Source organism: Podarcis melisellensis, assembly GCF_964234715.1.
Source record: "Podarcis melisellensis genome assembly, chromosome: 5".
NCBI classification, from domain to species: Eukaryota; Metazoa; Chordata; class Lepidosauria; order Squamata; family Lacertidae; genus Podarcis; species Podarcis melisellensis.
In genome coordinates this window covers 86,222,318-86,234,529 of record NC_138537.1, presented here as the reverse complement: position 1 = coordinate 86,234,529, position 12,212 = coordinate 86,222,318, and the positions used below count along the sequence as shown (strand labels likewise).

Genomic DNA, 12,212 nt, shown 5'->3' with positions numbered 1-12,212 from the left:
GCGGCTTAGGTATGCTGGCCACATGATCTGGAAGCTGTACGCCGGCTCCCTCGGCTAATAAAGCGAGATGAGCACTGCAACTCCAGAGTCGGTCATGACTGGACCTAATGGTCAGGGGTCCCCTAACGACCTAATACCCCACCCTGTAGAGTTCTATCAGTTATATTTCATCTGCGCAATCAGAATGAATTTCAGGAACCTAAATGCTGTTAGCCTGAGCAGGAGCAGCGAACAGTTAACTGTTGTTGCTTGTCTTCATTTAACCACCCATCTGCCCTGCTCACAGTTGTGAAGAATATTCTTATTTTATGAATGGTTCATGTCACCATTAAGAAAAAGAGCTTGGAATAGGTCAATAGATATGTGGACTGGCCCTGGATCAAGTGACTTTCCTTCCTTAAGTTCTTAGAGTTTTTAAACTAGCTCAAGGTTGTCATCTGAACTGTTTACCTGAGAATAATAATAATAATAACAATAATAATAATAATAATAATAATAATAATAATAATAATAATAATAGTAATAATAATTTATTATTTATAGCCCACCCATCTGGCTGGGTTTCCCCAGCCACTCTGGGCGGCTTCCAGCAGAATAGTAAAATACAATAGTGTATATTAAAATACAATAGTCTATCAATCACAGTCACTCCCATCATTTGAAAAAGAAGACTTTAGAGCCGTTTTGCCCAAAAATGGCAACTAGACTTTCAATTTCAGCAATTGTAGCCTTGGTTTAAGCAGCCATTTGGGACCCAGCTTATATATCTGAGGTTCTAACACTGCATAGTAGATGTAACCTATGGTTGAGCTTTCCAGCTCTGATTTAGCTTCCCCCTTGAAAATGGAGTTGCAGCCCAGGGAAGGTCCTAGCCTAGTTGTAGAATTTAGCTGTAAAAATTTAGTCCCCAGCATCTCTTTCAGGTTTGAAAAGACCCCTGCCTGAAACCATAGGAAGTTGCTGTTTAGTGTCAATGATACCAGGCTAGACAAACCAGTGGTCTAACTCTTGTATAAAGCAGTTTCCTAGGGTCCTTTCTACCTGGCAAATCCCTTAAATGCGTCCTGGTGAAAACCAAAGACTTAAAAGGAAGCCACATGCCCGCCACACTTAAGAAAGGATCATACAGTGAATAGATTTGGTTCCTTTTGACCCTACAGCAGGCATGGCCAAACTTGGCCCTATTTTTATATATATAATTTTTATTGGTTTTGCACACATTTTCCAAACATAACATCCCATCTTATACAATATAACAAACCTTTGGCTATCACAGCCTAGGACTTCCGTCAACCTCGATTAATGGTTTTCTAACTTTCTTTCTGATTTTGCATTTTATTTTAATAGTTATTGCTATAAAGTCCAAATCTTAAATAAACTCCTCCTTAGTCCTTTTTCACAATAATTCATATAATTCAAAACTTCTTGCAACCCTACAAGCGATGTCAATTGATTACAGTTGCCTTTCAAATATATCATTCCTCCAATCTTTCAGGAAAGTCTGGTCTTGCTGGTTCCAAGTTTTTCCAGTTAATTTCGCCAACTTGGCATAGTCCATCCGTTTCATTTGCCATTCTTCTTTTGTTGGTAGTTCTTCTTGCTTCCATCGCTGGGCTAATAGTTTTCTTGCTGCTGTTGCCACATATAAAAACAATTTTTTATCATGCTTATAAATCTCTCTATTGACCATACGGCCCTCCAGCTATTTTGGGACTACAATTCCCATCATCCCTGACCACTGGTCCTGTTAGCTAGGGATGATGGGAGTTGTAGTCCCAAAACAGCTGGAGGGCCGAATTTGGCCGTGCCTGCCCTACAGTGTTTCCTATACTTGGGTCTCCAGCTGTTTTTGGACTACAACTCCCATCATCCCTAGCTAGCAAGAGTCAGGGATGATGGGAATCGTAGGGAAGGGTCAGGCATCTATTCCCAGATCTTCTGCTCTTGTTTTCCTTGGAGATGTAAAAGCAGGCTTTTATTCAGTGTGTGTGGATAGAAAGTATTGGGTTGACTTGTAAGAGGTGTGTGGTATTTTGACTGTTAAACGGCTAGCCTTGTCATAAACCAGTTTTAAAAGACTCAATATAACAAACTCCTAAAGTCTGCTTTTTTACATACATTGGGGAGTAACCCCACCTCCTTTAAAAAAACAAAAACCTACCATATTTGAGGGCAAGGCCTGCAGGTATCTGCATTTTACTTATCAGCAACCTTACCCAAGCTGGTTTTTGCTCTTTCAGACTTCTGTTTAGAATAAACAAACAGGCTACTACTACTAATTATTATTATTATTATTATTATTATTATTATTATTATTATTATTATATTTATTCATCACTTTTCTCCCCCGAAAAAGTGAAGCTGAAAGCAGCTTACCAAAATGAACATTGGAAACAAATATAAACATTCACAAAGATGGGGAAATGCAGCCTTACCCACTATAGAAGACTGACTGATAAAACTCTTGGACTTGGCTGAGATGGCAATGTTAACATGCTTAATTAAAGAAAATTAGAGAAAACGCCATTACTGGCATTTGTTAAGGATTAGAAATTTCTTACGGACCTTTTGAGTGAAAGAGAAAATGAACTTGTAGTAGCTGCAGTTGAAGATGGGGAAAAAATACTGGTTTATAGAAAGAATGGTTGGATCTTACAGAGCGAATACTGTATCTTTATTCTCTCTTTCTTTCTTTCTTTAGTTTTTTTTCCTCGTCTTTTCTCCTTTCTGCTTTTTTTTTTTAGACTAAGTAGCTATTTTACACCAGCCTATTATAAAAAAGATACTTTGTAATGGGCATGTATTTTTTGTATATCTCTGAATAAGTATGGATATCCTAAAATACGCAAGTACTATATATAGAAAACAGATCCGGCTTCACCCCACTCAAAGATAGGTAGGAAATTAAGGTCCAAGGCCCTGGGTGAATAACAATATTTTTGCCTGGCACCTAAAAAAAAGGCAGTGATGGTGCCAGGTGTGCTGCCCTGGGGAGAGCATTCCGTAAATGAGGAGCCACCACAGAGAAGGGCTGTTATTGAGTTGCCACCCTCTGAACCATGGGTCAGCAAACTTTTTCAGCCGGTCCACTGTCCCTCAGACCATGTGATGGACTATATTTTGGGGGGGAAATATGAACGAATTCCTATGCCTCACAAGTAACCCAGAGATGCATTTTAAATAAAAGCACACATTCTACTCAGGTAAAAACACCAGGCAGGCCCCACAAATAACCCAGAGATAATCAAAGGACACATTCTACTCATGTAAAAACATGCTGATTCCCGGACCGTCTGCAGGCTGGATGTAGAAGGCGATTGGGCAGGATTCGGCCCCCGGGCCTTAGTTTGCCTACCCATGCTCTGGACCTCTCTCAGATGGGGCACAGCCACAGTTTCTGAACTGTCTTCAAAAGCAGCCCCACCTATAATGTATTTCCGTAGACAAGAAAAGTAAGGATATGCCTGTCCAGATAAAACAAAAAAATTCCTTCCAGTAGCACCTTAAAGACCAACTAAGTTAGTTCTTGGTATCAGCTAACTTATGGTATGAGCTAGCTCATACCGAGAACTAACTTAGTTGGTCTTTAAGGTGCTACTGGAAGGAATTTTTTTTTTGTTTTGACTATGGCAGACCAACATGGCTACCTATCTGTAACCTGTCCAGATAGGGACATAGCTTGGCCACCAGCCCAAGCTGATGGAAGGCCCTTCATGCTACCACATAAGCCTCAAGGGACAGTAATGGCTCCAGATGTGCCCCCAAGCTATGTACCTGCACCTTCAGAGGGGATGTAATCCAAGGAGAACAGGCCGTGCCTCATCTGTCCAGCTTAGGACCCCACACACTGACAGAACTCCAGCCTTACCTGAATTGAGCTTCATATATCAGTCTAATACAGGCATTCCCAACCTTCGGCCCTCCAGATGTTTTGGACTACAATTCCCATCATCCCTGACCACTGGTCCTGTTAGCTAGGGACCATGGGAGTTGTAGGCCAAAACATCTGGAGGGTGGCAGGCTGGGGTGCCTGGTCTAATACATCCACTGCCCTGGATATTAATAATAATAAAATGTGGGCTCTCTTTTGTAACCTTTGGAAACATTTTTGTTCCCCTTTAAATGAAGCGGAGGAAAGCTTTCCATCACTTGTAGTTTGGCATTTGGCAGGGTCTTTGGGGTTTCGAAGCAGTTGCATTTGGAGAATCAATCCAGCCCGCAGACCCGCCAGCTGATCCAGCCCCCTAAATGGCGCTAAGGTCCATCACTTCCAGTCCCATAATTATTCCCTCCAGTGCTTTTGGTGAGCCCACATAGAACAGATCTACCGTTTTTCCTGTATCTGGTAAAGTAGGTTTCTGGGGTGCATTGTTAGCAATATGCTGATGATATACAGATCTTTTTTTTATTAAATTTGTGACTTCTATAATCGGAGTAAACATTCTTGAGATCTCTCTGTATGCCTGCAATCTCCCAGTGTGGTGTAGTGGTTAAGAGCGGTAGACTTGTAATCTGGTGAAACAGGTTCGCTTCCCCACTCCTCTACATACAGCTGCTGGGTGACCTTGGGCTAGTCACACTTCTCTGAAGTCTCTCAGCCCCACTCACCTCACAGGGTGTTTGTTGTGGGGGAGGAAGGGAAAGGAGAATGTTAGCCGCTTTGAGACTCCTTCGGGTAGTGATAAAGCGGGATATCAAATCCAAACTCCTCTTCTTCTTCTTCTTCTTCTTCCTCCCTGTTAATGAGGGTAAACACTATAATTAGCAGTGCAATGGTATGTACAAGGACCCTGGACCAGGGCTGTCTTAAGCATATGCAGCGCCGGGGTGCAAAGATCCGCCTGGCGCCCCCCCACCCCAGGTTGCCCAGTCCCAGGCACGCAGGAGGGCTGAGCTGGCCAGCCGTCCTAGTGTCTCGCTGGCTTGGTCTCCCCCAAACTCACGGCACAGAGCCGCCCGCGGCCGAAGAGCCTGGCGCAGTGCTCCGACCAGTGGAGATTGAGACCCCAGACTCAACTCTCTCTTTAAAAAAAAAAAATTAGTTTTTTTTAACATATCATTTTCAACAGTAATTAAACATACTTTCACATCTTATTCAAATTTTTGACTTCCATCAATCCTGTCTGAAAATTTTCCAATCTAATCTCTCAGTATGCATTTCTTATCTTCCCTATTACATTTCAAACTCATTACCGATATCTGTCTTTTTCTACTTTGTATATTTCTCCTTACGAAACTTCTTGTAGTCCTTCTAGCATAATTGGTTGATTACAGTTGCTCTTCAAATAATTCATATACCGGTACTTCTTCCAATCTTCTGTAAGTCTCTGGTCCCGCAGGTTTCGAATCCTTCTTGTCATTTTGTCCAATTCTGCATAGTCCATTAATTTCGTCTGACCCCAAACTCAACTCTTGGTCCCTGGACTCTCGGCCTGGCGCCCCTGAGAGCCCGGCGCCCGAGTGCCCTGCACCCCTAGCGCCTATGGGTAAGACAGCCCTGCCCGGGAGGAAGGTCTATGTTTTCAACGAAGCTTACTTTCACGTAAGCACGTGCAAGATTGTGACACTACAGCTACGAATTCAATTCCCACTGATTGTGGAGGAGAAATTTTTAGCGCTGCTAACCCCTGGAAACTGCCTTTCTGGCTCCCGTAGCTTGTTTGCCTCTGCTACTCATCTGTAGTATCATTTTGGATTGCGTATCTTTTATCTGAGCTTCTGTGATTAGTTTTTTTTTTAAAAAAATAACCTCTGGTCTTCCTGGAGGCAGTTGACCTTCCTGATTCCCCCCTCCCCCACTTCAGCTCCCTTTTATCTAATCCCTTCTTATCACCGTGTTGCACATTCTGAACAATTTTCACTCCCATGCATACAAACTGGGCTAGCGTTGCATGTTAGAAGGATGTTGGAATGAAGTTACGTGGATTTAGCAGAAATGCTATAAAGGATTAGGTAAAAATAGATTGTTGATTGGTGAGAATGTAAAGTTACATTATATTAAGATAAATTATTAGGATAAAAACAAAGATGGAAGGGATTTGCTGAAATGGCTAATTGAACTAGAATACAAAAAAGGGAGGTGTGAGGAGGTCAAGGAAACAAGCAAATGAAAGATAAGTTATGGAAGGATTTATTTGTCTTTTTTTCTAATTGTTTTTATTCTTCTTTTTTTGTTCTTTTTGTTCTTTTTTTGTAATTTTTCAAAACCTCAATAAATATTATTTTTTAAAAAATAATACAAACTGGGCTAGCGCTGTGGTCCTCGTTTCCAAGCACTTGACGTCTCAAACTGGGCTGCATCCACTGCTTAGGATTAAATGCTGAGTTGCCTCTTATCGTTACTCTAAAAATGAATTATATACGCATCTTAAGAACATTGGGCCGAGTTGTTGCACTAGTGGAAGCAAGCACAAAAAGCCCTGCTAGTGAAGCTGGAAACCTCTCACAATCCCCTTGGAAGGGTCCGAGGACCCCCAGAACAGTGCGCGGGGGGGGGGGGGAGAGGAATTTGCTCTATCTGGATTGGAAGCAGAAATGTTGGTGTTAAGTTGTGGGTGAACATATCAGACGACACAGCGATTCTTCAAACAGCTCTTGTTTATTCACAGGCCAGAACAGAACAGAACTGAACTGAAGGGTTCAGCCAGCCTGCTTATATAGAGCTCCACTAGAATGCAACAGTAACCATTTTCTGTAACTATCCAATCACTGAAGGTCAATTCAATTCAATTCAAATTTATTTACGGCTATTAGCCCATAAAATATGTACAAACATAAAAGCACAGAAGCATAAAAAACCAATACATCTAACAACAGAAGGGGAACACCACGATGCAAGGGTGGGTCATTGAGCAGTGACAAATAACAGCTTGGGGCCCGGAAAGATCCAAGGGACGGTTCACAGAAAAAGGAGAACTGGAGACGAGATCCATCATGCACTCTCATCATAACTGTCCGATTAGTTTTTGTTGTTGTTGTTGTTTTTTGGTGGTTTTTGTGTGTGAGATAACCGCATTCAGGAATCTCGCCACCTGCAGAGTTACAGAAGGATCTGTATCCTGCAAAAGCAGTGCGGCATGTAACTCAACAGGCCTGCCAACCAAGCGCAATAAAGCAGGACCCAGGAATTTAGTCCTAGCTATGCTATGTAAGGGACAGTTGAACATTATATGTGGAAGAGATTCAACTGTTTCCCCGTCACACTCGCATAGCGGAGACACCAAACCCTGAAGGTCACTTTCAATCCCTTATTTGCATATGTGGACCTGAGTGAAAACTATCTACAGTATCCCCCTGCTGGCCCAGGGTGAGAATTTCAGTACATAACAGTTGGGAGCACTGTCCCTGGCGCCTGGTTGAACTCCACTCATTTTTCTCTTTGTAATGACTCGGTTAAAATTCTGACGACGCTTATACTTCTTTTTCTCTCCGCAGGCTTTGTATAGCTCCATCAAGAACGAAAAGCTACAGTGGGCTATGTGAGTACCTCTGCTTATTTTTCCCTTTCTCTGAACAGCCTCTTGTTTTCTCCTCTTCCTTGATCTCTTGCTGTCATCATTATTTGTTCAAATTTGATGTATTTTTAATGTTTGTTGGAAGCCGCCCAGAGTGGCTGGGGAAACCCAGCCAGATGGGCGGGGTACAAATTATTATTATTATTATTAATTTGTATCCCACCCTTCATTCGTAGATCTCAGGGCGGTTCACAGCATAATATAAAGAACACAGAATGCATAATAAAAATAAGAATCAAAACAAGCCAATAGTCTCCCCTCCCACAACAACATCTAAAAGGGCATCGGGTGTCAATCAGCAACGGTCTGGCTGAAGAGGAACATTTTTGCCTGGCGCCTAAAGGTGTATAATGAAGGCCCATTCTCATGTTGCCACCTTCCAGACCTTTTGTGAAGGAGGCACACGAAGGAGGGCCACAGATGATGATCGCTGGGTCTGGGAGGCGGTCCTTGAGATATTGCGGTCCTGAGCCATTTATCTTCAGCATTTATAGCAGGAAAATGGCGAGTTTGTCATGCAAGCACATGCAAGAAGTATGCTGCAGGCGCGTAATGTCCTGCCTGTATTAATTACAGAAATTGGTATTTGTCTTTCGGAGTTCTTGAATATCCACATCGCTCTCCTGCAAAAGACTGGGGGACGAGGAAGGGAAATGGTTTGTTGTAGACAGAAGGCGCACTGCAGTCCCATCACTTTCTTTCCATTGTCTGCAATGTTGCTGCATTCAGATGGCACTTTATTTTGCCAATTTTTATTTTTATTTTGTGTTTTGTGTGATCTTTTACACACTATGGAAGCCATTTCTGGAATCTAAATTTATGGCTCACTTCTATGTTAACTGATTCTAGAAAGGGGGGCGGGGGGAGCAGTGGCGTAGCGTGGGTTGTCAGTACCCGGGGCAAGGCAAGTAATTTGTGCCCCCTAACCCGTGGATTTGCGCCCCCTAACCCTAACCCCCAGATGTTGCGCCCGGTGCGGCCGGCCCCCCCTGCACCCCCCACGCTACGCCACTGGGGGGGGGGAGCATCTACAACTCTGTTACCATAGAAGATCGCAGGAGCTTTCAGTTGTAACTTTCCTGTGGTTTTAACAACGATGCCACCCGTTACTTTGGGGTGATATTCCGGCAAATGGTTATTTCCCGCTGTGCAAAATTTCGCATGCCCTGGTGGTAGCATCAAAAAGCCACACTTCCATAAAGCAAACAGGTACTGCAGTATAAAAGGAAAGTTAGAAATTGGGGCAGAGATGCTAGCATTATAGCCAGTAAAACTAAATGCAACCTGTGCCTTGATGGAAAACATTGATCTATGTTAGACAAGCATAAAGGAGTCAATTTTTTATCTCGTGGACTATTCCTGCAACTCTAAACCACCTAGGCGGGTGCCTTGTAGTTGTTGTTTAGTTGTGTCCAACTCTTCGTGACCCCATGGACCAGAACACGCCAGGCACTCCTGTCTTCCACTGCCTCCGCAGTTTGGTCAAACTCATGCTGGTAGCTTCGAGAACACTATCCAATCATCTCGTCCTCTGTCGTCCCCTTCTCCTTGTGCCCTCCATCTTTCCCAACATCAGGGTCTTTTCCAGGGAGTCTACTCTTCTCATGAGGTGGCCAAAGTATTGGAGCCTCAGCTTCAGGATCTGTCCTTCTAGTAAGCACTCAGGGCTGATTTCCTTAAGAATGGATAGGTTGGATCTTCTTGCAGTCCATGGGACTCTCAAGAGTCTCCTCCAGCACCATAATTCAAAAGCATCAATTCTTTGGCGATCAGCCTTCTTTATGGTCCAGCTCTCACTTCCATACATCACTACTGGGAAAACCATAGCTTTAACTATATGGACCTTTGTCGGCAAGGTGATGTCTCTGCTTTTTAAGATGTTGTCTAGGTTTGTCATTGATTTTCTCCCAAGAAGCAGGCGTCTTTTAATTTCGTGGTTGCTGTCACCATCTGCAGTGATCATAGAGCCCAAGAAAGTAAAATCTCTCACTGCCTCGTTTTGGACCAAACTGAGGTGCCAGGCTGTTGTTTTTGCTGTTGTTAAACGAAAAGTAGCTATAGGAGGCTGCAGTCTTAAGCAGGCAATGAGTGGATGGGGAAGAGTTACTCAGTTCTTCTTTTTTTCTGCTCAACATCCCACCCAGCTTCTATTCTTCCCAAAGAGAGAAGGATACAGGTTCCCATATCTTTTTCTCCTCTGGGAGAGAAGTAGCTGGAAAATTACCCCACCCACCAGTTCTCTCTTTAAGATTCCAGCCTTCTGCAGTTGCTTTTTGAGTGTTAAAAAATATCAAACTGCACACCACAGTCCTTTTGTGAAATTGCAATCTTGCATATAGGTCTGGTTGGCAATTGGTTTAGGTCTTCGGAGCGCAAGTGTCTAATTTGTGGTGAATGTTTTGAGAAAGAAGGTTTGCCATTTACAAGAACTTAAGTCAGTTTCCATCGGGCATCGTTTAAAAGTGTAAAGCTGCCACATTGCGTTCTTGGTCACTGTCTTTGGGAGTGAGTCCTTTGTTTTTGGTAGGAACCTCCAACTGTTCCACTGCAGTAAACTCAGTTTTTTAGGCCTGTGGCTTAAAAATATTGCCCAGATTAAACCAGAATAAAAGGTCAGTTAGGCCGACTATACTTTATTTTCTGTTGCTCAGTTCTGTGTTTGTATATGTGTTTTCTTCTTAAAATGGACATTTATTTAATTATTTTGGAAGCATCTGGAAGGGCACCAGTTTGGGAAAAGCTGTTCCACAGGATTTACGAGTACTTTAAAGAGTTGGGTAGACTCATGACTTACATCACGATCATCATTATTATTATTAGTGCTGTTTTTCTAGAAAAAGAGGTGCCAGAACTTACCATCAACACCTCCCTCGTTCTCTTAGAATGCCAATGGCGCCCACCTGAGAGGTGCCGCAATTGAGTTCCGGCGAGTTTCAGCTGAAAAAAACCCTGATGATGATTATTAAAAATAAAGATATCATTGACTTATTAATCACATTCTAAACAATCATCTCAAGGGGATGCACACTAAAGATAATTGAAGAGAGTTTAAAAGTCATAAACAGCAAATATTTTTAAGATGAAGCTAAAACCATACAAAGTAGCCTTATCAAGATAAAGACCCATTTCTCTGTCTGGGAAAGCCATTCAGAACAAAAAAGCACCGATAGTGGGTGCCTATCCTATTTTGACGGGAATGTTATTCCATAGAACAAGGTCAGCAACACTAAAAGTCCTGCTCTAAGCTGCTGTGGAACGGGTTTCTGAGATCTTTGCTGGGGGTGGAATAGATGACCATTTGGGTCAATGATTAAGCTATTCAATATCATCATCAACAACAACAACAACAAAAATGTCACATGGTCAATACTTAGTCACAACAACAAACTAATCATCCAGTATATATCATCCAAAACCACTTTGAAGTCCATATCATTATATCAGTTTCATAATTTTTGACCTGGCAATATATTGCGAAACATGGTGCCTATGTGCGTATGCTATGCAAAAATCACAATGTGGGAAAAGCCATGAAGCCAGCCAATGCTTCTCTCGATTCCTGCAGCCCCTGTTGACTCAGTTGCCTCAGCTCATCCCTGCCTCATGCAGGAAGCAGTGAATCACAAGAGCAGGCACTGGCCAAAATCACAATGCAGGGAAAACTGTGAAGCCAGCTAGTGCCTCTACATAAGGTAAAGGTAAAGGGACCCCTGACCATTAGGTCCAGTCGTGGCTGACTCTGGAGTTGCGGCGCTCATCTCGCTTTATCGGCCGAGGGAGCCAGCGTACAGCTTCCGGGTCATGTGGCCAGCATGACTAAGCCGCTTCTGGCGAACCAGAGCAGCACATGGAAACACCGTTTACCTTCCCGCTGGAGTGGTACCTATTTATCTACTTGCACTTTGAGGTGCTTTCGAACTGCTAGGTTGGCAGGAGCAGGGACCGAGCAACAGGAGCTCACCCCGTCGTGGGAATTCGAACCGCTGACCTTCTGATCAGCAAGTCCTAGGCTCTGTGGTTTAACCCACAGCGCCACCCGCGTCCCCTAGTGCCTCTACATAGCTCCATCCTTATTTCAGACACTGATATATCTGTATAATGTGATGTTTAGCTGGTGATAAATTGCGAAGTTGAAAACCAGGTAGCACCCAGCCCTACCCAGTACATCAAAAGAGAGCCTTCACTGAAGTTATCAGTGGGCAGGCAGAATCATATAGGCATCCCTTCTTAAATACTCCAGTCCCAGTCATTTAGAACTTTAAAGGCGTAAAAACACAGCCAACACTTTGAAAGGGGCTCAGAAATAAACTGGGAGCCAGTGAAAATTGGATTATTATATCAGTTTAATATGCCCAGGCTCCCATCAGCATTCTGGCAAAACAGCTTCTGCATCCGCTGCCGTTTCCAAACACATTTCAAGGCCCAGATCTGCTTTCTCCAGGAAGAGTTGCAGCTGACTCCCAAACTGAAGCCGGGCAAATGCACTCCATCAAAACGACACTTAACACACTACTCTGCACTGGTTCCTACTAAGCAAAAGGACTTCTGTCTTGTCTGAATTACCGTATTATATTCTGCTCTCGCAAGTAAATGTTGGATCATAGAACTGTAGAGTTGGAAGGGACCCCGAGGGACATCTAGTCCAACCCCCTGGAATGCAGGAATCAGAGCATCCATGACAAATGAATCTCCTTGAAG

At 43.1% G+C, this 12,212-nt stretch overlaps 1 protein-coding gene across 3 annotated transcripts in view; it reads left to right on the top strand.

Moving 5' to 3' along the window:
* The window catches only part of PSD (pleckstrin and Sec7 domain containing), a gene marked incomplete at its 5' end in the record, with an annotated part of 95,682 nt that overhangs the window by 51,996 nt on the left and 31,474 nt on the right, over positions 1-12,212 (top strand). For all 3 annotated transcript variants that reach the window (XM_081913493.1, XM_081913492.1, XM_081913494.1), the window contains one exon: positions 7,435-7,478. In XM_081913493.1, coding sequence (XP_081769619.1) covers positions 7,435-7,478 — 44 coding nt within the window. The remainder of the gene's footprint in view (positions 1-7,434; positions 7,479-12,212) is intronic.